Source organism: Planococcus citri, chromosome 3 (assembly GCF_950023065.1).
Source record: "Planococcus citri chromosome 3, ihPlaCitr1.1, whole genome shotgun sequence".
Lineage (NCBI taxonomy): Eukaryota > Metazoa > Arthropoda > Insecta > Hemiptera > Pseudococcidae > Planococcus > Planococcus citri.
The window spans coordinates 54783797-54811151 of NC_088679.1; the positions used below are offsets into that span (position 1 = coordinate 54783797).

The 27355-nt window shown below is 35.1% G+C and overlaps 3 protein-coding genes across 12 annotated transcripts in view; all 3 read right to left on the reverse strand.

Annotated features, from left to right (window-relative positions):
* Positions 1 to 27355, reverse strand: part of LOC135840818 (uncharacterized) — a 123520-nt gene that overhangs the window by 71465 nt on the left and 24700 nt on the right. Inside the window, exon 3 of one of the 10 annotated variants that reach the window (XM_065357528.1) lies at positions 14301 to 16492. The exons of 8 other annotated variants lie outside the window; for them this stretch is intronic. In XM_065357528.1, coding sequence (XP_065213600.1) covers positions 14478 to 16478 — 2001 coding nt within the window. In that variant the 5' untranslated portion in view covers positions 16479 to 16492 and the 3' untranslated portion in view covers positions 14301 to 14477. Of the gene's footprint in view, positions 1 to 14300; positions 16493 to 23441; positions 25894 to 27355 lie in introns of those variants that run through there. One more of the 10 variants, XM_065357523.1, reaches the window with a different exon arrangement.
* On the reverse strand, positions 2588 to 10631 carry LOC135840799 (uncharacterized). Its single transcript, XM_065357489.1, has 2 exons — positions 7691 to 10631; positions 2588 to 5631 (listed from the first exon to the last, which is right to left on the reverse strand). Exon 2 carries the CDS (start codon positions 5615 to 5617, stop codon positions 4379 to 4381), a length of 1239 nt encoding a protein of 412 aa, XP_065213561.1. The 5' UTR covers positions 5618 to 5631; positions 7691 to 10631; the 3' UTR covers positions 2588 to 4378.
* LOC135840817 (uncharacterized) lies at positions 18416 to 23307 on the reverse strand. The gene is made up of 2 exons (XM_065357521.1): positions 23156 to 23307; positions 18416 to 21037 (listed from the first exon to the last, which is right to left on the reverse strand). Exons 1-2 carry the CDS (start codon positions 23256 to 23258, stop codon positions 19041 to 19043), a joined length of 2100 nt encoding a protein of 699 aa, XP_065213593.1. The 5' UTR covers positions 23259 to 23307; the 3' UTR covers positions 18416 to 19040.

The following is a 27355-nucleotide window of genomic DNA, read 5'->3' on the forward strand; positions in this document are numbered from 1 at the left end:
CAAGATATTCCTAGGTATCTTGAGTGATGCGTGCGATACGTGCGTCTCTTCGAAGTAAAGCATCCACCGACAGCCACTATTATTGGGGTAGGCTAAGGAAAAGAGGTGGAGAGACGGTCAGCAGTGTTGGGTAAGTGGGTACTTACTAGTGGTCTGCACGGGCCTGTCTGAAAGCCCGCGGGCCGAGCCTGATAAAAGTCGGGTCGGGTCGGGCCGGGCTTGTCGGGCTTTCTCGGGCTCAGGTTTCATACTCAACGCATGCGCTGTGAGTACAAAAAGTGTAGCACCATGTTCACATCACAACAATGCCTATTGTCGGGAAAACCGTCTCGTCGCATCACGCCAACGTTGCAACGAAATTTATCGGAAGTGTTGAAAAAATTATTGTCGGGTCGGGCTCGGGCCCGTTGGGCTTGTTTTGGGCTTTCAGGTCGGGTCGGGCTTCTTGCCCGAAGTACTCAGGCAGGGTCGGGTAAGCCCGCGGGCATGCCCGACCCGCGCAGACCACTAGTACTTACATGGTGGTGTCTCCACTGTGTTAATTATAGCTTTAACATAATTAATAGATGCGACGTCCTTCGTTGTAAGGGATGGAGCAGAGATTCCTCATTTATTTACGAGTTAGTAAACTTATTTCTCATACATAACTATTGTAAATTGCTTGGTTAGTAAGGTGTCAATTCCATGTGTAATTGCCATGATCAGCTAGGAAAAGTACCTCAAGTACAATCCTATTTGTTTAGATAGAACACATATAACGAATAAATAACATTACGATATGTTATAGATGAAGTATATGTAGTGAATGTCTTGACAGAATAAACCATATATACATAAGTAGTATTTAAATGTTGATTATTTATGTATGTACTTGATGACTTAGAAATCAGTTTGATTACTCAAGAGAACTCCCATCTGAGCTAGCTAGGAGTCGAATAAATGTCCCCCCTTAGGTGATATTCATGAGAGAAACCATTAACACATTGACGAGTAGCGTTACTACATTCCGCCGATCATTCCCATTTCTAAGATAACAAATTCTCATAAAGCACTCTTGGACAGAGAGTATCAACTGATATTGCTGCATTAGAAAAAGTGCGGTTGCAAAGTTGTGTGTGCCAACTCCAGGGAAAAATTTCTACATTGAGCGATTGATTTTTTGGCAGTTTAGTAAGTCGAGGGAATTTCCACAAGAATTTATCACTTCAAAAGATTTTCATGAGCCATTTCATTCAGGAATATTGAGCAGTCGAAGTTGAAATTTTGATTTTTGGGGACTTTTGATGGATAAACGTCAACTGATCTGGAAACCCTAGATCATCAGTCTTAAAAATAACCACAATCGTTACCAAGGGGGTTGGGGGTCAACCAAAAGTAGGCTAGTAAAAAAGTTTTGAGAAATTTGAGGGGGGAAATGTCAATTTTGATATCTTTTGAAAATTTGAGATTTCTCAACTTGAGAAAAAATACATTTTGAACGTCACCTTAGATTCGAGATTCACCTACTCTACTTGATTCGAAAAGTCGAACTTATGACAGGATTAAATTTTCAGAAGCTGAAGTTGATTACAACTACACCTTCTAGAACGAGTTTGGAAATAACGTATACTTACATACGTTTCATACGTTCTTTCGCTGTAGGATTCAGATTGGCTTAAAAATGGCTGCAATCGATTCGAGGGATAGGAAATTTATGGTTTTTATACTTATTGGTTCCTTAAAAATTCGATTGAGGGTAAATAAAGGATCTTTTAGCGAGAAATTGTTAAATTAGGAAAATATAACTCTTGAGAAGCAAGAGTTATTTTTTCCTAATTTGATTAAGCTGGTTATCATCAAATTCAGCCGATTGCAAAACTTCGTCAAAAATCGAAAAAAACAAGCTTCTGCAACTTAAAATTTGATTCTGGGGTTTGACTGACACGAACTTCCAGTGAGCAAAAAATACTTAATTGAAAGAAACGATGTGACAAAGTTTCCTTGAAAGCTTTCATTGTGCATATTATTCAGTTTTAATATTTTACAACTTTCCAGCAAAGTTTGGCAATTTCATAAAAAGGGAGTAAAAATAGAATGCCTGACTACATTTTTGGTTTAAATTTATGAACAATAAGTTACGTAGAGAAAGAATTTGCGTATTTGCGGCAAACTGGTTATGCAATTCTAATTAACACTTTTGGAATTTTACGATTACCCTGTTGCAAGTAGCCTAGATGTATTTTGAAGGCAGAACAACACTATACTGTTGGCCTATGTTGATCGAGTACAACTTTAATCATCAATCACAATTTTTTTATGCTGGTTCAAAACGTCATTCCTTCAAAATGGGCATTCTTAACTTGAAGAAGCTCATTTTCCCCAAACTTGGACATCGCTAAATTTTGAGTCAAAGGCATCCTCCTTCAAATATTTTTCAATCCAACACCAAACCAAGCTTAAATATCAAATTTGAGCGAATTTCGTTGAAATACCTTCGGTTGAGGTGACTTTATAGTGTTTCGTAAAATCAAATAAACATAAAGAACCAATATGGGTAGATCATAAAACTTGAGATTACTGACGACTACTTCAACAAAACGACAAAAAATTAATGTTCAGTACTTTTTATTAGGTACTCGAAAATTCATTATACGAAAAGAAATAGGTAGGTATATAAACAGTAAACATAACAACTTACAATAAGAATAGGTAGGTACGTTCGTACGTATACCTACTCGTGGGTTGAAATTTTTAAAAAGTTTTACATAAGTACGAAGTAGGTATAAGAAGTTTTCTTTTCTGGATAATATTGCATATATGTACCTATACTGATTACATAACTGATAATTAGGGCTAGGATTTTTAAGCGCTATCAAACACGTTTTAAGCGCTATAAAAAAGCAATAAAAATGTAAGAAAAAAGCAAAAAAAAGCGCTATCAAATCCTACCATGTTACATATCAAAATGAAGGTTTTTTCAAACCCAGCAAGATACTTTCCTTGAATAAGTATATCTACAACTTGAACCAAAATGAACGAAAAGAAGAAAATGAAAAAAAAAGGAAAAAACCGAAACTAAAAATTGAAAAAAACATTTAAAAAATAAAAATTGAAAAATAAAAACTGAATTTGTTATTTTTTAGTTTTTGCTACCTTGTTTTTTTAAACTAATCGTTTTTCAACATTTTTTTTTTTTTTTCAAAAATGTGCAAAAAGTTGATAAACTTCTGTAATTTTGGAACTTATTTCTTCAATTTTACCAAATTTTTACCAAAAAAAGCACTAACGACGAGATAAAGCCCCAAAAAAGCAAAATTTCCGCCTTTTTGGCCCAAAATAAGCATTTTAAAGCATTTACACCCAAAAAAAGCAAAAAAAAAGCACTATAAACTTTCACCATTCGCCTCAGAATGGAATGAAACGCAAAGAAAATATATTTATGCCGTATAGGGTGTTGCTACAAAAAAAAAGCATTATCATAAAAATCCTAGCCCTACTGATAATTTTTAAAAAGCTGATCAACTCACATATCAGATACAAATATGTACATAGGTTATATTCTACATTTGAGATGAAGTATCCTTCATTAAAATATGTATTATGACTTATGACAATTCCACAAAAATTTTTTTTAACATGTACCCAGGTAAACCGTATACGTCTTATTCACTTACGAGTAGTCAACATCACAAACTCATCATCATCGGCATATCTAGCATTGAACTCTTCGAGCGCATGTGGCGTGTTGAAATACCACTCTAATAGTTGTCCCAAAAAAGGAATATACTTTGGACCGCCATATACTGTTATTGCGGTCTGAATCATACTTTGAGCAATTTCATCCATAGACAAAGTGTCTTTAAATCTCGCTATTTCTTCATCACTTCCCAAACATTCGAGCAAAAAATTCAAAAATTCACCTTCAGCAAACGCAAATAAATATCCAGTACGTAACTTTCCCTCAAAACTAGGAAATATATGAAGTTTTTTGAAGTCACTCGCAATTTGTTGTGATGGCGCTATTATGTCGACAGCAGATAGTATAGCACGGTGATAGGTATTAAACTCCAATTGTCCAAACAATTGTAAAGTAGAGGGAGAAAATAGCAGCTGGGTTTTGAAATCTGTTGCAAGATTAACGTCGTCGTAAGCATCGTTGATGAAATCTATCAATAGAGGAGATACCTTCTTAAGGTTACTAAAATTCAGCTTGAAATCTTCCACTAAGAAGTTCAGTCTTATACTTTTACATGTTTGCTCATCCGGATAGCAAAAATTCAAAAGTTCGTTTAGTTTTTCGAAGGAGAGATTGTTGAGTAACTTTGCACACTTCGTTCTTATATTTTCAAATGAAGTAAAAGAGGTCGTTTTGAACTCGGTGATTTTATCTCCATTGTCATCAAAGCATAAGCTCAACATCTGATTCAGCTGACTTGTGCCCATTAACTATGTCGATCAACATGCGCCAATTTTTGCTCCAAAATAGGTTTTTTTCTTCTGCCGATGCATCTGATAGCATGGTGAACAAAAAATTAAATAAACCTGAACTATGTATGTCTACTTTTTCACGAGAATATTCTACCCGAAACAATGAATTTTCTTCCGAGACAGCTCGAGTTACTTCAGGTTTCACATGATCTGGTACCGTATTCCACAACTCGCAGTACACAGACGTATCGATAGGTTCTCGTAAGTTATACAGCATTTGAGCAATTTTTTTAATCAGGCGAAATATCTTTTCGCCACTCATTCTATTTTTAACGAGTACCCACATTGCTCTGAAATAACGCGCTCTGCATTGGAAATCGTCGTTAGTACAGCCAACCTGACACTTCAATAATGCAGGAATTAACCTGTACACTCCTTCCTTAACAAATTGATCAAGCTCGAGCTCATTACATTTAGGTAGCAAATATCTAATAAAGATCTTGGCGAAATTTACACGAGGTTCTTTGGGAATTCGTATTCGAGTATCAACATCTAACCGATTCCAAAAATATTCCTTCAAGGACCAAGAAGAAAAGTCATTTCGGAAAATTTGTTTTTCGACGGACTGGCCAGCAACGTTTGGGCGAGGTAACTTATACAGTTGATTTTTCAATTTGCACATCCAATAGTGCGGCAGAGGAACCGATGAAAATGAAACGTTTGAAAACTTAACATCATTTGATACTGAAGGCCAAATCTGCACAATATCATCTTCGAAGCAATACCAACAAGCTAATTTAAATCTAAAAATTTTGTCGATTTGCTCACATCGCACAAGTCGTCTTGCTGTCCTCACATAATGTATTGAACCGTCGAAGTCTCCAACAAAATCAATGAAATCGTTCAAAATTTCGTTTCCGAATATATTCTGTTGAAATTTCCGATGATCGTCTAGCCACTGCTTAATTGACAATCCGAGCCTTCTGATGTATATTTTAATAAAGGAAATAATCGTCGCTGGTATACGAGGCAGTGGGTCACTCGAAACAATATCTTGTTCCAGATTAGGCTGACCCGAAGCGTTCTTAATATAATACAAGTAAATTTCTTGGCGCCATAATTGGAGAGCGATTGTGATCGCAGCGATTTCTTTCAGAGGTGGTGGACTGGGAAACAAATTGTCGTACACGTGGGTCCAGACTTCTGCCATTTTCGTGACGCGATCTGCAAGGTGAAACACCGAATCAATAGAACTATTGGGTCACAAAATTAGATTCAACGTATTTTAAAGGATCGTGATAAAGATGGAATTCATTCGTTAATTTTTCAAAAATTGAGTCACAATTGCCCCTCATCCTCTCAACGTCTCTTCCCGCATTCCACGAATTAACACTTTGTTTCAAGAAATGTTTACGTAAGCCTAAGGTACATAAATATCGTGGATTGGGTATGGGTTTCATTTGGAAATATTTTTCTTTACTTGAATTTTCACAATTTTTATAATAATTATTCCACCTTCCAATTTTTTAAAATTGGTTTATTTGCTTTAAAAATTGAAATTATTAATTTTTCCGTGTTATAAATTTCTTATAAGAACTTCGATTTAAATACATAAAGAATTATCAAAGATTTTTAATTCCTCTGAAATTGCTTTTGTAAAATGCCTTTCAAGTAGGTACTAATCTATAGTCCACACAATATTAATTAAAGTCCATAGTGGATCACCTATAAGAGGGGTAGGGAACTACCAAAACAGCGCCATGTATTAAAAAGTCGTCGAATAAGTTTAGATTAAAGGTGTAATTGAATGTCTTTCATGGTCCAAAAACAGTTTCCGAACAAAATTTACAATTATACGAGTTTTCGAAGCAAATCGTAAACGAGGAGGAAATATTCGAAAATCAAAACCATAATAGCATGAACAGTATAAAAATGAAAGAAAATTAAGTACTTCTAGGACTTCTAGGTCATTCCACGTCAATTCGACCAAGAAGTGATAATGAGGAGGGGGGGGGGGGTCGGCAATTTTTTTTTGAAATTTATCCGTTGATAAAACCTTTTGAAGGGATGACCAATGGCGCAAATCGTAGCCCACTAGCCCTTTTTCAAAGACTGCTAGGGGGTGTCAAAGTTTTCAGTGAGCTTGAAATATCATCCATTTCAGCAGTGGATTACTCGATAACCGCGATACCTACCAAAATGGAACTTCTATCAATAGTAAGGGGTTTTGAAAGGCTTTTTGGTGATATCATAAAAATCAGTGTTGCCACTTTTTTTCGTACAAAAAATTAGCTCAAAAAGTTTCGAAACGTAGTTTTCATATCGTTCCGACTCTCAAAAATTCTGAAAAAAATATATTATGCACAACTTTTCATGCTGAACAACATATTAAAAAATTGGGATGGCATTATTTCGTAAAGTCGATTTAAAAAAATAGAAAGTTAGCGAAAAAATGCGATTTTTTTATTCAAAACATGAAAAAAAGTTTTTAATAGGTGAAGTTGACCCATTTGACCTCTATTTTTACGTATCTGTTGAAAAAGTTAGAAAAACCCCTTCACTCGATGAAATGAACTCATCACAAAAAAATCAAAATTCGAAAAAATTCAATTTTCAATTCCAAACATCAAAAAAAGTTTAAATTTATTCAGTTCTCTCAATTTGACCTCTTTCTGACGTATTTCATGAAAAAATTGATAAAAATTACACTCTTGGCAAAAAAATAAAAATTCGTTCATTTTTTGAATTTTTTCGAATTTTGATTCGTTTGTGATGAGTTCATTTCATCGAGTGAAAAAGGAATGGGAAAGGGTGAAAACATAACAAATTTTAGCCTCATAGATGAATTTAAGAAGGCTTCAGGAATGACAAGAAAATCAAAAACTGCCAAGGAGGCGCGAAAATCCACCTTTTTTGCAGCTAAAAAAACATGAGGAGAGGATGAAAAGTAAGAAACCTTGAAAAAGCACGTCTAAGAAACCCTTTGGATGTAAATGCCAAATTGTTCTAAAAGGCTGAATTTTGGATACGTTTTAAAACTTATGATTTCCAAGCGATTGGTTCCCAATTTGATTTCTTTAACCCTTTTCAAATTTTCTACCATACCTAAGGGCATCTCCACTCAAACCTTCTCAATCTAACACCGAATCAAGCTGAAATATCAAATTTGAGCGAATTTCTTTGAAATGCTTTCGACTGGGACAACCTGACAGTTTGGTACAAAACAAAAATAATAATACATGATAAGGAACCAATGTAGGTCATTAAATCTGAGATTACCTACCTACTGACGACTTCTTTAACAAAACCACAAAAACTCAACGTCCAGTTTAAAGTAGGCATGCAAACACAACAACATAAATTATGTAGCATGAGGTACTCTTCGGGTTAAAACGAACGAACACAAAATTTTCTCCATTTTAACACTTTTTAATTTATGAAATATTACACTTCAAAAAAGTGAACTATATACTGAAAGCTATAGACATTGCTACTGAAAATCTATGCACTACTATTTAAAGGAAAACAAACTACTAATAAACTATCCATCCATCCATTAAATACGTAGGTACTTTAAAGTTATAAATTTACATCTCGAGAAATTCTACTTTATAAAAATCTACTCTACACAGTGTAAAACTACTCATAAAACTACGTGTAGGTATAAATAATGAAAGTTGGCATGCAGCCAGACTAGATCCAGAGGAACCAGCTAGGTAGTACTAATATAACTGGGAAAGCGTCTGATTCGTTCCCGCCAAAACGCACAACAGCTATGTTGGCGAGCAACATACAAGCTGCCTGAAGGGGAAGGAGGAGGAACTGGACAACCAGTATTAGAAGCGTCTGTGTAGAAAAGAAACAGCATAAAGCCATGTTTTTCACCTGGGTAAATACAGGGAAAACCCATTCGCCTATAAATGCCGCCTATCTTTCTACCTAACTACTCGTAACTAGCTTAACAGTAGGTACCCTTCATTAAAATATTATGACAATTCTACATAAAAACCTTTCAAGTATCTACCCAGGTAAATTTCTTACTTATTCACTTACGAGTAGTCAACTTCACAAACACAACATCATCAGCATATCTAGCTTTAAACTCATCGAGCGCCTGTGGAGTGTCGAAATACCAATCTAGAAGTTGTTCCAAGAAAGGATTAAACTTCGGACCACCATGTGATACCATTTCGATCCGAATCATTCTTTGAACAATTTCGTCCATAGACAAAGTCTGCTTAAATCGTGCTATTTCTTCATCACTTCCCAAACACTCGTGCAAAAAATTTAAAAATTCACCTTCAGCAGACACGACTAAAGAGCCAGAATGCAATTTTGGCTCAAACATAGGAAATATGTGAAGTTTTTTGAAATCGCGCGCAATTTGCTCTGACGGTGCTATTATGTCGATAACTAACGAAATATGATGAAAATTTTCATAGCTGTTTGCATGAGTAAATACTCTGAATGTTTCCATAGCTGAAGGAGAAAATAGTAACTGAGTTCTGAAATCTGTAGCAAGATCAACGTTGTCGTAAGCATCGTTGATGAAATCTATCAATAGAGGAGATACCTTCTTAAGGTTGACTACTTTAAGCTTGAACTCTTCCGTTAGTAAGTTCACTTTTACAGTTTTACGTGTTTGCTCATCAGGGTAGCAAAAACTCAAAAAATCGTTTAGTTCTTCAAACCTTAAGTAGTTGAGTAATTTTGAGCACCTTCCTCTGATATTTTCTAATTCAGCCAAAGTGGTGGTTTTAAACTCAGCGATTTTATTTTCATCAACATTAAAGCATAAGCTCAACAACTGATTCAGCTGTGTTGGGTCCATTACTTTGATCAACTTGCGCCAATTTTCGTTCCAAAATTGTTTTTTTTTCTTCGATCGATGCGTCTGATAGCATGGTGAATAAAAAATCAAGTAAACCTGAACTTTGTATATGTAAATCTATTAACTCGTAAAAAAATCCTGGCGTAAACAGTGAATTTTCTTCCGAGATAGCACGAGTTACTTCAGGTTTCACATTATCTGGTATCGTATTCCATAACTCACAGTAGACAGATGTATCAATTGGTTCTTGTAGGTTATACAGCATTCGAACAATTCTTCTAATCAGGCGAAATAGCACGTCACCATTCATTCTGTTTTTAACGAGTACCCACATTGCTCTAAAATAAAACGCTCTGCTTTGAAAATCGTCGTCAGAGGTACACTTACATGACAACAATGTAGCAATGAACCGGTACCCCTGTTCTTTGGCAAATTCATCAAGCTCTAGCTCATTAAATTTAGGTAGCAAATATCTACTAAAGATCTTTACAAAATTTACAGGAGGCGCTTTGGCTATTCGCATTCGACTAGCAACACCTAAATGATTCCAAAAGTATTCCAGTGAGGACCAAGCGGGAAAATTATTGCGGAAAATGTTTTCTTCGAGGGACATGGTAACCCGGTATGAGAAACGTAACATGTATAGTTCATCTTTCAATTTGCATATCCAATAGTCAGGTAGAGGAATCGGAGAAGATGAAACGTTCGTAAGCCTAACATCATTTGATACTGAACGCCAAATCTGTGAAATATCATCTTCGAAGCAATACCAACAAGCAATTTTAAATCTCAAAATTTTGTCAATTCGATCACATAGCACAAGTCGTCTGGCTGTCTTCACATAATCAATTGAACCGTCGAAGTCTTCAACAAAGTCAATGAAATCGTTAAAAATTTCTCTTCCGAATATGTTCCGTTTTGAGTTAATACCATGATCATACAGCCACTGCCTGATTGACGAACCGGCCCTTCTGATGTATATTTCAATAAAGAAAATAATCGAAGGTGGTATACGAGGCAGTGAGCCACTCGAAAGAATATTTTGTTCCGGATTGAGCTGATTCAAAGTGTTCTTAATACGATGTGAGTTGATTTCTTGGCGCCATAATCGAAAAGCGATTGAGATTGCAGCGATTTCTTTGAGAGTTGGTGGACTGGGAAACAAAATGTCGTACACGTTGGTCAAGTCTTCTGCCATTTTCGTGACGCGATCTGCAAGGTGAAAGATCGAATCAATAGAACTGCTTGGGTCACAAAATTGTACCGATTTAACCTATTTTGAGGATCTATTCTACCGAAAAAATAATAATCGAAATGGAGTTCATTAGTCAAATTGAGTCACAATTACTCCTCTTCTCCTCATTTCTTCTTCACACATTTCAACTTTCAATCGATAGCGTGTTGGAATAGACATATAATGTATTTTTTTCCTTGCGTTTTCACAACTTTATAATTTATTCTACCTACCTTCCTCCAACTTTTCGAAGTGTTGCAGAATTTTACTCATACCTTAAAAATTTAATTACCTATTCATTTCTTCGCGTTGAAATTTCTCTTTCAAGTAGGTACTTTACTATGATGGAAATATGTACGTGCGAAAAATCATCGAGAATTTACAATTCCTTTAAAATTGTGTTTATAAGATGTATTTTGAGCTGATAATAGTCTACACATGAATTGGAGGCCATAATGGACCCCCTGAAAGAAGATAGGGAACTCCCAAAACACCACCATTTAGTGAAAAATTGTCATATTCGGCCTAAGTTTAGTTTGAAGGTATAGTTGAATGTCTTTCATGAGCCGAAAACACTTTTTGAACAAAATTTACCATTTTAGGAGAGAAAAGTTATGAATGTGTTTTTCAATTTTTCAAAGCCCTTAATTCCATACACCAAAATATAACTAGGTCTAGGTACATATATGTAAATATCTAGGTAGGTACATAATTATATAATACTGAAAAAAATACGTGTTGTAAGAGCTAAGCGAGTATGTTTTTCTTATAAAAAATACACTTAAAAGAATTTCCAAGAATTCTCATTGAAAAATCTCTACATTGAGCGATTGATTTTTTAGCATTTAGCAAGTCGAGGGAATTTCCACAAGAATTTATTACTTTGAAAGATTTCCCTAAGCCGGTTTATCCAGACCTCAGAACCGAATTTTGAGCTGCCTCGAAAATCAATACCTATTTCAAGAGATATACGTAAAAACATGATATTTTTTTTTTGTGTAATGACTAATGATTACCTATAAAAAATTTATCAAGTATTTTGTTTCAAAATCTTAAAATTCAATGAGTCCTTTTCTACAAAATTTGTTCAATATATTTCAAAAAAAAGGAAGTTTCATGAAAACTTGAAAAAATATTTTTAAAAAATAAACAGGACTTTAGGATGAAATTGTTTAAAATCAGGACTTAAGCAGGAGTAGCAGGACCGTTAGACACCTTGTAAGAGGAAAATGTGTGAGGGTTGTGCCATAGAATACACCATGTAGAATACATGGACAATGGACATTCTACGCGTAGAATAGCACGTGTAGAATAGCCTGAAATCTACGTAGAATGCGTAGAATATGTAGAATATGTAGCCTAAAATGCGTAAAATGCGTGAAATAAGTGAGCAGGTGACATTTTTTTTATCATTTTATGTTGGAAAATTTGAAAACGCGTGTGAAAAACTTGAATAATGAGGTGAAAAAAACAAAACAGTAAATTGAAAAAATGTAAAAACTTGAATTAATTCATAAGATCTGATCAGTGGCAGAAAACTGAAACTGAAAAAAAAAAAGATTTTTGGTAGTCAATTTTTTTCAATTTGCCAAAATATTACTAATTTGGCCATCACTGGATTTGATGACCATAATATAATGGTTTCAAAAAAAAAAACAACTTGCAAACATGAATTTACGAGAAGAGAACGTTTGTGAAACTTTCCACCTCGTCGCGTCCCATCAGTAAAACTGATAGTACATTTAGGTATATAGGTGGGTAATTCTCAAAAAAAGGTAAAATTCGTATACATGGCAAATTTCTCAGAGATTTTAGCATGAATTTTTCTTTTTTTCTGGTCCATTGAAGGATCACCCCCCCCCCACACATTTCACATTTGGTATTGAGATTTTTAGCCCCTCCTTTCATTGGTGTACATTCAATTTTATACCCCAAATGTCCTTGGACTTGGTTGTCACACGCCATGTTTTTGAAAAGAAATGTTATAAAGTGTCATGAACTTCATTTTTTTGGGGAAAAATTGACATATTCCCATTATCATAGAACACACAGGTATGAAAACTGTCACACACTTTTTGCGCCAATTTTAGAGCAATTTTTAATTATTTTTGCTAGCTTCCCAATCTAACATTTTTTCTGGTAAGTGGCAGCTAGGACTGGTTGACTGTTCTCATAGAAATGTTACCCCGCACCATATCAAAATTGACTTTTTTTTTTAGAGAATTACCCAGGTACATACACTATACAAATTCCCTATTTGATTGATCTGAACACTTCTTCATACTTCGTTCTTCTGGAAGGTCAGCGAAATCGAAAAAAGCACTGCTGGTTCAGTAGACGAACTTTTTATTTTTAATTTTTTGTGACGTGCTTTTATAATTTTTCATGTCGTTCGTTTTCCTATAAACTTGCATTTTTTTTGTCGTTCATTTCTACATTTTTTTGTCGTGCACATTTCGTCGTTGAATATATTATATAGACGTGCAATAAATTATTCTGTCGGGCAATATCTTACATCGTCGTTCAAATTCATTTACCGTCGTTTGAAAACTTTTTTCGTCGTGAAATGATTATTTTCCCGTGCAATGTCCTTTTTTGTCGTTAAAATGCCCTTTTCTCGTCGTGAAAACACCTTTTTCTGTCGTGCCGATAAATCACACCCTAGGGAAACTATGATAGCTAGGAAGCTCAAATTTGAGATGTGGAAAGGTTTTGATAACAGGTCATCAGGAAAAATCTAAAAATTTTGAAATGTCGATTAGGAAAGCTTCTGGAGCAATTTAAAGCTCAAAAAAGCTCAGTAATTATTAAAAATGTATGGCAAATTTTGCCCTCGGAACGAGAGTTGGGGTTGGGCCGCGAAGCGGCCAGGAGGTGGAGCCCCCTGTTAAGATTGTGAAAACGTGATTTTAACGTCTTTTCGAAGAGTTAAATCTCAGAATTTGACCCAAAATAGCTCAATTTTGAAAGTTACTGGAAAAATCAAATGAAAAATTATCGAGCACTTGCTAGTGTGTTTCAAACGTAAATTCTTCAATTTTTTTTTTAAAAATGTGCATAAACACTTTTTTTAGGGGTGCCTAAAGTGGGAGGCTCTAAAAAGGGGTTCAAAATTACGAATATACAGGGAGCTTAATTCAACTTTTTCATCTAGATTATTGAATATATACCTCAAAACGTTACGTTTGTCGCAAATCGCAAGTTTCTAGTTTTCCAGGGGTTTCCAAAATATCGAAATTATGAGAAATTGGAAAATTGTATTTTTGAGTACCAGCGCAAAACTTTATTGAGCACAAAATTTGGTAAGATGGAGGTCTTTCAGATACTAATAAAATGTAGAAAGCTTTTTAGCGGGGCTCAAAGGAATACGTCCAAAATTGTGGTTCCAAAATTTTCCAAAACTCAACCCCCCTCCCCAATTCTGCCTCCGAGAGTCGAAAATAGAAAAATCTCCTCGCATAACGTTTATCTGGTTCAAACAGATATTTTACACGGAAAAACTTTTTGAAATAATAATACTCAATGGTTCCTAAAATTATTTTTTATTCACAACTTTGAGAACTCCTGGAGCCCAAAAAATGGTCATTCTGGGTTAACTAACCACGGATTTGTATTTGGGACTTTTATTGCAACATTTTAAGAGTGATTGAGTCGATAACTAGCTGGTGAAAAAAAATGGACTTATCGCAACTCCTCCTTCGAGCAAATTTCGTTGAACTGTCTTCGACTGGGATGACCTTATGGTTTAGTGAAGTGATAATAATAAGTCAATATTATGGATCATATTAGAACTTGAGATTACTGTTGACTTAACAAAACAATAAAGACTCAATGCCCAGTTCTTTTTATTAGGTACTTGATAATTAATTATTAGAACAGAATTAGGTAAAGTAAACACAACAATTTACAATTAGCATACGTATGTACCTACTCGTATAGTTATAAAACTTTTAAGAAGTTCATTGAAACATTATGACAAATTCTGCATAGAAACCTTTCAAGTATCTACCCAGGTAAATGTATTATTTGCTTACGAGTAGTCAACATCACAAACTCATCATCATCAGCATATCTAGCTTTAAACTCATCGAGCGCCTGTGGAGTGTCGAAATACCAATCTAGAAGTTGCTCCAAAAAAGGATTATACTTTGGACCGCCACATACAGTTATTGCGGTCTGAATCATACTTTGAACAATTTCATCCATAGACAAAGTCTGTTTAAATCGTGCTATTTCTTCATCAGTTCCCAAACACTCGCGCAAAAAATTCAAAAGTTCACCTTCAGCAGACACCACTAAAGAGCCAGCACGCAATGTTGGCTCAAACTTGGGAAATATGCGAAGTTTTTTGAAGTCGCGCGCAATTTGCTCCGATGGTGCTAATATGTCGATAACTAACATAATATTATGAAAATTTTCAAAGCTGTTTGTATAAATAAAAATTTCGAATGTTTCCATAAGTGAAGGAGAAAATAGTAACTGAGTTTTGAAATCTGTAGCAAGATTAACGTCGTCGAAAGCATCGTTGATGAAATCTCTCAATAGAGGAGATACCTTCTCAAGGTTGTAGTCATTAAGCTTGAACTCTTCCACTAGTAAGTTCAGTCTTATACTTTTGAGCGTTTGCTCATTGGGATAGCAATAACTCAAAAAATCATTTAGTTCTTCAAATCTTAGGTTTTTGAGTAATCTTGAGCACTTTCCTCTAATATTTTCTAATGCGAACAAAGTAGTGGTTTTAAACTCGGTGATTTTATTTTCATCATCATCAAAGCATAAGCTCAAAAACTGATCCAGCTGTGTTGGGCCCATTAAGTCGATCAACATGCGCCAATTATTACTCCAAAATTGTTTTTTTTCTTCGACCGATGCGTCTGACAGCATGGCGAATAAAAAATCAAGTAAACCTGAACTATGTATAGGTGGTTCTATAAACTCGAAATAAAGTCCTGGCGTAAACAGCGGATTTTCTTTCGAGATAGCTCGAGTTACTTCAGGTTTCACATTATCTGGTATCGTATTCCACAACTCGCAGAAGACAGATGTGTCGATCGGATCCGTTAATTTATACAGCCTTTGAGCAATTCTTTTGATCAGTCGAAACATCTTTCTACCATTCATTCTAGTTTTAATGAGCACCCACATTGCTCTGAAATAGAGCGCTCTGCTTTGAAAATCATCGTTAGAGGTACACGTACATGCCAATAATGCAGCAATGAACCGGTACGCTCCTTCCTGGGTAAATTCATCCAGCTCTAGCTCATTTAATTTAGCGAGCAAATATCTAATAAAGATCTTGGCGAGATTTACGGGAGGCGCTTTGGCTATTCGCATTCGACTATCAACATCTAAATGATTCCAAAAGTATTCTACTGAGGACCAAGCAAGAAAATTGTTATTGCGGAAAATTTCATCTTCGAGCTGGATCGCTCTGTTTGAGCGAGGTAACCTGTATAGTTTATCTTTCAATTTGCATATCCAATAGTCCGGCAGACGAATCGGGGAAGATGAAAACTTCGTAAGATTAACATTATTTGATACTGAAGGCCAAATCTGTAAAATATCATCTTCGAAGCAATACCAACAAGCAATTTTAAATCTCAAAATTTTGTCAATTCGATCACATAACACAAGTCGTCTGGCTGTCTTCACATAATCAATTGTACCGTCGAAATCTCCAACAAAATCAATGAAATCGTTCAAAATTTCCCTTCCAAATATGTTCAGTTGAGAGTGACTGTGATCATCAAGCCATTGCTTAATTGACAATCCGGCCCTTGTGATGTATATTTTAATAAAGGAAATAATCGTGGCTGGTATACGAAGCAATGAGTCACTCGAAAGAATATCTTGTTCCAGATTAAGCTGATTCAAAGTGTTCTTAATACGATGTGAGTTGATTTCTTGGCGCCATAATCGAAAAGCGATTGAGATTGCAGCGATTTCTTTCAAAGGCGGTGGACTGGGAAACAAAATGTCGTACACGTTGGTCAAGTCTTCTGCCATTTTCGTGAAGCGATCTGCAAGGTGAAAGATCGGATCAATAGAACTGCTTGGGTCACAAAATTGAATTTAACCTATTTTGAGGATCCATGCTACCGAAAAAATAATAATCAAAGTGGAGTTCATTAGTCAAATTGAGTCACAATTTACCCCCTTCCCCTCATCTCTTTCTCACACGTTTTAATTTTCAATCGATAGAGAGTTGGAATTTACTCGTAAATATTATATTCTTCCTTGCATTTTCACAACTTTATAATTCAGCCTTCCAACTTTTCAAAATGTTGCAGAATTTTATTAGCCTTAAAAATTAAATTACCTATCCATTTTTTCGTATTGAAATTTCCCTTACAAGTACTTTGATAGAAATGCGTGCGAAGAATAATTATCAAGAATTTTTAATTCCTTTGACATTGCGTTTATAAGATGTATTTTGAGCTGATGATATCTACAAGCACATAAATTGAAGCCTATAATGGATCACTCGTAAACGATGAGGTAATTCCGGAACTCTCAAAACACGGCCATTTATTAGTAAAAAATTGTGAAATTCGGCCCTAAGTTCAGATTGAAGGTGTAGTTGAATGTCTTTCATGATCCATAAACATTTTTCGACCAAAATTTACCCTATTAAGAAAGAAAGATTATGAATTTTTATTTCAATTTTTCAAGGCCCTCTGACAGCATATAGGTACGCCAAAATAAATACATAAATATTCAGGTACATACTGAAAAAATGTGTTGTGAGAGCCAATCAAGTATGTTTTTCTTATAAAAAAATTTCCGAAAATTCTCATTGAAAAATCTCTACATTGAGCGATTGATTTTTTAGCATTTTAGCAAGTCGAAAGAATTTCCACGAGAATTTATTGCTTTGAAAGATTTTCATAAGCCGGTTTATCCAGACCTAAGAACCGAATTTTGAGCTGCCTCGAAAATCAGAATCTCGAGAGATATAAAAACGATGTTTTTTTTGTGTAGTGAGTACCTATAAAAAATTTAATAAGTATTCTGTTTCAAAATCTTAAAATTCGAATAATGATTTTTTTGAAAAAATTCAAAATTTAAAAAAAAGCAAAAACGAGCCCAAGCGAAACGAGGGCAAAAGTTCTCGAAAATCAGTGTATAAAAACGATGTTTTCTTGTGCAATAAATGAGGAAGTTTATCATTTTTGTTCCAAGATTTTAAAATTTAAACGATAGGGACCTAATTTTTAAAAAAATCAAACTCGACAAAGGAAAGCACACAAGCCCGAGTGAAGCGACCGACGCCAAAAGCTTTCAAAAACTAAGTATGTTTTGAGAAGTAAAAAAAAAGTCACTTTATGGAGCAGGGGTTTAAAAGATCACAAAAATGTGTAATTCAAGTTCTGAAAAAATCCACAACTGAGTTCTATTCTACAAAATTTGTTCAATATATCTCAGAAAATGGGGAAAAATTGAAAACGTGAAAAAATGTTTTTGAAAAATAAACAGGACTTCGGGATGAAATTGTTGAAAATCAGGACTGAGGACTTAGCAGGAGTAGCAGCACCGTTAGACACCTTGTAGAGGAAAATATGTGTATGTACCTATTTGCATTTATATGTGGAATTTCTATACACAATGAAAACTACAAAGATGAAATATCGTCGAAAATTTGAGAAAAGTAAAATTCACTCTGTCATAACTGCGAAGAAGAATTACTTAACAAATTCCGGCGTTCTATAGGTGAATTTAGGGAAAATGCAGCGAAGACACGAAATCAAAAACTTATAAGAAGGTGCGAAAACCCACCTTTTTTGTAGCTGAAAAAGGGTGGGAAGAAGATGAAAAGTCAAAACTCTCAAAAAGGCACACCTAAGGTACCTATACCTACCTATATATTGCTCTAGATGGCTGAATTTTGGATGAAATTTTCAGCTTACGATTTCCTAACAATTAGTACCCAATATACCTTCTTTGACCTTCTTCACCTTGGAAAACCATGAATTTCGAGTCAAGATCAAATCCACTCAAATCTGTTTAAACCAACAACACCCAACAAAGCTGAAATGTCAAATTTGAGCAAATTTCGTTGAAAGGTCTTCGGCTGGGATGACCTTATGGTTTAGTGAAGTAATAATAATGAACCAATATTATAGATCATAGAACTTTAGATTACTGTTGACTACTTTAACAAAACAACAACTCAATGCCCAGTTCTTTTTATTAGGTGCTTGATAATTGATTATTAGAACAGAATTAGGTAAGGTAAACACAACAATTTACAATTAGCATACGTAGTTACAGCTTATAAAAAGTTCATTGAAATAATATTATTATGACAAATTCTACCTACATACATAATGGTATTTTATCCTACTAGTAAAATAAAGTGATTTTTGACGATTTTTGAGGTTTATTTCCCGAGCAAAGCGAGGGAAGTACTTAAAAATCGCCGAAAATCACTTTATTTGACTAGTTGAATAACAGATTTTATCCAAACGTGTGAAGAAAACGCGCATTTGATCACTCGAGCGACTAGCGAGAGTGAATAAAGTAGTGTTTTATTATACTAGTAGGATAAAAACCTTTTAAACGTCTTATTTACTTACGCGTAGTCAACATCACAAACTCATCATCATCAGCATATCTAGATTTGAACTCTTCGAGCGCCTGTGGAGTGTCGAAATACCAATCTAGAAGTTGCTCCAAAAAAGGATTAAACTTCGGACCACCTTGTGATACCATTGCAGTTTGAATCATTCTTTGAATAATTTCATCCATACACAAAGTCTGTTTAAATCGTGCTATTTCTTCATCACTTCCCAAACACTTGCGCAAAAAATTCAAAAATTCACCTTCAGCAGACACTACTAAAGAGCCAGCACGCAATTTTGGCTCAAACATAGGAAATATGTGAAGTTTTTTGAAGTCGCGCGCAATCTGCTCTGATGGTGCTAATATGTCAATAACTAACATAATATGATGGAAATTTTCTAAGCTGTATGAATGAGTAAATGCTCTGAATGTTTCCACAGATGAGGGAGAAAATAGGAACTGAGTTCTGAAATCTGTAGCAAGATTAACGTCGTCGTAAGCATCGTTGATGAAATCTATCAACAGAGGAGATATTTTCTTAAAGCTATCGTAGGTCAGCTTGAAATCTTCTACTAGTAAGTTCACTGCTACAGTTTTACGTGCTTGGTCATCGGGATAGCAATAACTCAGAAAATCGTTTAGTTCTTCAAACCTTTGGTAGTTGAGTAATTTTGAACACCTTCCTCTGATATTTTCCCATGCGGACAAAGTGGTGGTTTTAAACTCGGCGATTTTATTTTCATCATTATCAAAGCATAAGCCCAACAACTTATTCAGCTGTGTTGAGTCCATTACGTTCATCATTTTGCGCCAATTGTTGTTCCAAAATTGGTTTTTTTCGTCGATCGATGCATCTGATAGCATGGTGAATAAAAAATCAAGTAAACCTGAATTATGAATGATATGTACTACATCGGTATACTCGAAATAATATCCTGACCTAAAGAGTGAATCTCCTTTCGATATAGCTTGAATTACTTCAGGTTTCACATTATCTGGTATCGTATTCCACAACTCGCAGTAGACAGATGTATCGATCGGAATTATCAAATCACACTGCATACGAGCAATTCTTCTAATTAGGCGAAATATCCTTTCACCATTCATTCTATTTCGGACGAGTACCCACATTGCTCTGAAATAGAGCGCTCTGCTTTGGAAAAAGTCGTTAGAGGTACTCTTACATGACAACAATGTAGCAATGAACCGGTACCCCTGTTCTTTGGCAAATTCATCAAGCTCTAGCTCATTAAATTTTGGTAGCAAATATCTACTAAAGATCTTTACAAAATTTACGGGAGGCGCTTTGGCTATTCGCATTCGACTAGCAACATCTAAATGATTCCAAAAGTATTCCATTGAGGACCGAACATGAAAATTATTGCGGAAAATTTCTTCTTCGAGCTGGATAGCTCTGTTTGAGCGAGGTAACCTGTATAGTTTATCTTTCAATTTGCATATCCAATAGTGCGGCAGAGGAATCGGGGAAGATGAAACCTTCGTAAGATTAACATCATTTGATACTGAAGGCCAAATCTGTGAAATATCATCTTCAAAGCAATACCAACAAGCAATTTTAAATCTCAAAATTTTGTCAATTCGATCACATAGCACAAGTCGTCTGGCTGTTTTCACATAATGAATTGAACCGTCGAAGTCTTCCACAAAATCAATGAAATCGTTCAAAATTTCTCTTCCAAATATTTTCCGTTTTGATTCGCCATGACTATCCAGCCACTGCTTAATTGATAGTCCGACCTTTCTGATGTATATTTTAATAAAGGAAATAATCGTCGCTGGTGTACGAGGCAGTGAGTCACTCGAAAGAATATCTTGTTCCAGATTGAGCTGATTCAAAATGTTCTTAATACGATGCGAGTTAATTTCTTGGCGCCATAATCCGAAAGCGATTGAGATTGCAGCGATTTCTTTCAGAGGTGGTGGACTGGGAAACAAAATGTCGTACACGTCGGTCAAGACTTCTGCCATTTTCGTGACGCGATCTGCAAGTTGAAAATCGAATCAATAGAACTGCTTAGGTCACAAAACTGTACCTATTTAACCTATTTTGAAAATCTATTCTACCGAAAAAATAATACATAATGAAAATGGAGTTCATTAGTCAATTTGAGTCACAATTACCTCATTATCCCGCATTTCCTCTTCCCCCATTTCAATCGATAGCATGTTGAAATATTGATATTTTCTTCTATGGATTATCACAATTTTATACATAACTCTAGTTACCTTCCAACTTTTGAAAATGTTCAGAATTTTACGTGCCTTAAGAATTGAAATTATTCATTTCTCCTCGTTGAAATAATTATTTCCTAAGTAGGTACTTTAATAGATATACGCCCGAAGAATTATCAAGAATTTCAATTCCTCTAAAATTGCGTTTATACTCGTAAGATGTATTTTGAGCTGATAATAATCTAATACATATACACATAAATTGAAGCCCATAATGGATCACCCACAAAGGGGGTAATTAGGGAACTCACACAACACCGCCATTTAGCATAAAAAATTTGGAATTCGGCCCAAGTTTAGATTAAAGTTGCAGTTGAACGTCTTTTCATGATCTAAAAACATTTTTCGACCCAAATTTACCATTTTGGGAGAAAAAAATTATGAATTTTTTTTTTAAATTTTCAAGCCCCTCCAACAACATACCTACACCAAAATATATAAATAAGGTAAAGTGCCCTAATTCCAACCACTTTTTTTTAAATGCATTTTCGGATATCTCAATTTGAATTTTTTTTAAAAGTTGTGTAACCATTTTATAAAGTAACTATTCAAAATTCATTTGGCATTGTCACCTTGTGGAAAAACCATCCCCAGAGAAAAAAAAATGAACTTTAGTGAAAAGTGTCAAATCGCAAATTTTCATTTTTGGGTCCCTAATTCCAACCACCTACTTTTACTATGAAAAAAAGTAGCGTAAATTGCAAAAAATACAAAGTTTATTGATTAAAATACAAAAGTAATTAAATCTTCATTTATTATTAAAGTGTCACATGCCAAGATTTGCAAATTTGAGGGCAGTAAAAAACAAAATTTCAAGATTCTCCATCATACCTGAATTTAAAGACTCAAACATTCATTATGTAAAAAGAGGTGTATCTGACGTCGTTTTTCCCCTTAGAGGCCTTAATTTCACTCAACAATGATGACGGCAGCTCTTTTCTCCTACCTACCACTAATTTACTGGGTATTAAAAATTTTTGAAAATGAATTATCATGTTGTACTTGCTGGTGGTTGGAATTAGGACCCCCACAGAGATTTGAAAATTGTGAAATTAATGGGCCTTCCGTGAGTGGTTCACACAAATGAATACCGCACATATGTTGAAAACTATCTACTTTCAAGATATATTCATCAAACTTGACGAAAAACTTCGTTAAAAAAATTCCATCGGTATTTTTCTCCGAGCTTCCTTGCAACCGGCAATTTTGAAATGTGGTTTTTCGGCGATGATTTTTTTCCATTTGGCTTTCAGGTGCTGGCGTTTTGTACGTCATCATTTAATCACTTTAGCAACATAATTTCACAAACACCCGCTAGGTAGCGTTATCAACGGATGAGAAATTGAAAGTGGTTGGAATTAGGCACTGGGTGGAATTTGGGCACTTTACCTTATCTACATTTTGCAAAATTTTTCGAAGTTCGGAAAAATTGAACTTTGAAAATTTTCAATCAAGTTTACCCCTTCAATTTCGAAGATAGGCGATTTGTCATAACAACATTTTTTGTTCTCCCACTCGAGTACCTAATATGGGTTTTGGGCATCATTCGAACGATTCAAACATTTTCTCTTATTTTTGATGAACCTTTAAAAATTAGTAAATAATCTAGTTTTGCGAAGCACGATGGCTCCTTCAATTCACAAGATAGACTACTTGGGTACATAACGAATTTTGTTCGTCTCGCCGAGTAGTTACTATCACCGCACGCCAGATTTCCGATCGAAGTTGGGATACCCTGTATGGTGGACAATACACTATGAGATGCGATGGGATCGGACGCTTTTTCAGAAGACTAAGCTCTTGAGACGCCCAGCAAGGATTGTATGTAGTTCTAGAAGGCTGAATTTTGGATACGTTTTCCAACTTACAATTTCCCAGCAATTTGGTTCCTAATTTGACTTCATTGACCTTTTTCACCTCTTCTACCCATCCTGGAAATTTGAACATTCTCGCATTTTGAGCAAAGGACATCTTCACTCAAATCTTTCCAATACAACACCAAATCAAGCAGAAATATCAAATTTGAGCGAATTTCGTTGAAATGTCTTCGGCTGAGATGGCCTTATGGTTTGGTAAAATAATAATTATGAACCAATATCAACAGATCATAGAACTTGAGATTACTGACGTCTACTTTAACAAAACCACACAAACTCAATGTCCACTTCTTTTTATTAGGTACTTGATAATTAATTATTAAAAAGTAATAGGTAGGTACATAGATAAACATAACAACTTAAAATTAGCACACGTAGTTACCTATTCGTATAGTTACAGATTTTTTTTAAAGTTTTGCATAAGTAGGTACGTATAAGAAGTATTTTTTTTTTTGGTTAAATTTATTGCATACCTAATATCTATTGATTACATAAGTAACTAATAATTTTTAAAAAGCTGATCAACTCACATCCCACACACTAATGCGTATGTATAGAAAATATTCAAATGGTACGAGTACACTTGAGATGAGGTACCCTTCATTGAAATACTTGAATTATGACAATCCCACAAACAAAACTCGTCAAGTATCTACCCAGGTAAATATATTAATTATTCACCTAGGTACGAGTAGTCAACATCACAAACACATCATCATCTGCATATTTAGCTTTAAACTCTTCGAGCGCCTGTGGCGTGTTGAAATACCACTCTAGAAGTTGCTCCAAAAAAGAATTATACTTCGGACCTCCATATACAATGAATGATGCTGTCATTGCGGTCCGAATCATTCTTTGAACAATTTCATCCATGGACAACGTCTCTTTAAAACTTGCTATTTCATCATCACTTCCCAGACATTCGCGCAAAAAATTTAAAAATTGACCTTCGGCAAACCAGAGTAAAAAGCCACCACGCAGCTTCCGCTCAAAAATAGGATATATGTGAAGTTTTTTAAAGTCGCGCGCAATTTGCTCCGACGGTGCTAATATGTCGATAGCTAATAAAACATGATGAAAATCTAAATAGTTGTTTGTACGAGAATCAATGAAATTTTTGAATGTACTCAGAAGTGAGGGAGAAAATAGCAACTGAGTTTTGAAATCCGTAGCAAGATTAACGTCGTCGTAAGCATCGTTGATGAAATCTCTCAATAGAGGAGATACTTTCCCAAGGTTGAGGTAATTCAGCTTGAACTCTTCTGATAGTAAGCTCACACACATAGTTTTACGTGTTTGCTCATCGGGATAGCAAAAATTCAAATACTCATTTAGCTCTTTAAAGGATAGATCGTTGAGTAACTTTGAACACCTTGTTCTGGTACTTTGTAATGTAGTCAGGGAGGTCGTTTTAAACTCGATGATTTTATTTTCATCATCATTAAAGCATAAACTCAACAACTGATTAAGCTCTGTTATGGCCAATCTGTTGATCAACCTGATCCAATTTTTGCTCCAAAATTGGTTTTTTTCTTCGACCGATGCATCTGATAGCATGGTTAATAAAAAATTAAATAAACCTGAACTATGTGTGCCTACTTCTCCATAATAAGAATATTCTTGCGTAAACAGTGAATTTTCTTCCGAGATAGATCGAATTACTTCAGGTTTCACATTATCTGGTATTGTATTCCACAACTCGCAGTAGACAGACGTATCGATCGACATCATCAAACTATACAGCATACGAGCAATTCTCCTTATCAGGCGAAAAATTCTTCTACCATCCATTCTATTTTTAATGAGTACCCACATTGCTCTGAAATAGAGCGCTCTGCTTTGGAAATCATCGTTATTAGGAGATGCTCTCACATAGATTAACTTACTCGAACTCTTACAATTCAATAATGCAGCAATGAACCAGTACGCCGCTCCCTTGACAAATTCATCAAGCTCTAGCTCATTAAATTTAGCGAGTAAATATCTACTAAAGATCTTGGTGAAATTTACGGGAGGTTTTTTGGCTATTCGCATTCGACTATCAACATCAAAACGATTCCAAAAATATTCCTTTAAAGACCAAGCGTGAGAACTATTAGAACTATTGCGGAAAATTTGTTCTTCGACGGACCGGCCAGCGCTGTTTGAGCGAGGTAACTTATATAGCTGATTTTTCAATCTGCATATCCAATAGTACGGCAGAGGAATCGATGAAAATGAAACGTTTGTATACTTAACATCATTTGATACTGAAGGCCAAATCCGTATAATATCATCTTCGAAGCAATACCAACAAGCAATTTTAAATCTCAAAATGTTGTCAATTCGATCACATTGCACAAGTCGTCTGGCTGTCCTCACATAATGAATTGTACCGTCGAAGTCTCCAACAAAATCAGTAAAATCGTTAAAAATTTCCGTTCGGAATAAATTCTCGTGATATATACTATGATCATCCACCCACTGCCTAATTGACAGTCCGGCTCTTCTGATGTATATTTTAATAAGAGGAATAATCGTGGCTGGTATACGAGGTAGTGAGTCACTCGAAAGAATATCTTGTTCCAGATTGAGCTGATTCAAAGTGTTCTTAATACGATGCGAGTTAATTTCTTGGCGCCATAATCCAAGAGCGATTGAGATTGCAGCGATTTCTTTCAAAGGCGGTGGACTGGGAAACAAAATGTCGTACACGTTGGTCAAGTCTTCTGCCATTTTCGTGACGCGATCTGCAAGGTGAAAGATCGAATCAATAGAATTGATTTGGTCACAAAATTGGATTTAACCAATATTAAAGACCTATTGTAATGAAAAGGCACCGTCGGCGCCTTTAAATAGTGACGAAAATAGAGTTCAGTAGTCAAATTGAGTCACAATTTCACCCTCTTCCCCTAGTCTCCAGCCTCCCTAATTTGAATCCACAGCGAGTTGAAATATATTTTTTTTCTTTGGATTTTCACAATTTAATAGGTAATTCTACCTTCCAACTTTTCAAAATGTTGCAGAATTTTATTCTCCTTAAAAGTTGAAATTATTCATTTTTTCGCATTGAAATTTCCCATACATTATGACGTACTTTGATAGAAATGCGTGAGAAGAATTATCAAGAATTTTCAATTTTTTTACAATATAATTGCGATTATAAGACGTATTTTGAGTTGATAGGTAATAATGTACACATGGAATTGAAGCCCATAATGGATAACCTGTACAGTGGGTCGGGAACTCTCAAAACAGCGCCATTTAGTGTAAAAGACTACCGAATAATTTTTCAAGGTTTTCCAACAAGATACACCAAATACAATATAATATCTACTGAAAATAATATGTGTTGTAAGCGCTATGTTAATACTCGTATGTATGGTAACTAATGTGTATTACTGCATATTGGAATAAATGCGGTTGCATTTGCAAAGTCGAGTGAGCCAATTTCAGGGAATATCCACAAGAATTTATGCATTACTTCAAAACATTTTCATAAGCCATTTCATCCAGGGACGTAGTGAAGTGATTTTGCTGGGGGGGGGGCAAAGATCCTAAGATTCCCAACTAATTTGGCTGAAAATTCCCAACTTATTCTACTGAAAATTCCCAATTTGGATGAAAAAATAGGGTATTTAAGTTACAAGTAGTGAGGGGATTGTATAACAACATTTTGTAGCCAAAAAATTGTAACTTTGCCGACTATAATCAAAATTTTAACGCGCTGAACACTCTAGCTGAATGAGAATAAATCTGTACGTGTCGATTTTGCGCTCCGGAAACACGGATATGTTCCTACCATCATCAATAATAAACCAATCCCTGTGGCACAGCACGCCCGTTACTTAGGATTACACCTGGATTGCAAGCTCAATTGGCAAGAGCATGTCAAAAGAAAACGGGACTTTTTAAATTTACAGTTTCGTAAATTTCAGTGGCTAATTGGTAGTCATTCAAAGCTGAGCCTAGCTAACAAAAGGATGATTTACAAAGCTATATTCCTTCCTGCATGGTCCTATGGATGTGAAATTTGGGGAGTCATAAAAAAAGCTAATCGCCTTGTCATTGAGCGCTTTCAAAACAAGTTCATGAGAGCTATAACAAAGGCACCTTGGTTCGTCTCGAATGAACAACTTCAAAACGATCTTCAGCTCGATCCAGTCAACGTAATTATTCACCAAAAATCGAATGCATATGTCAACCGGCTGC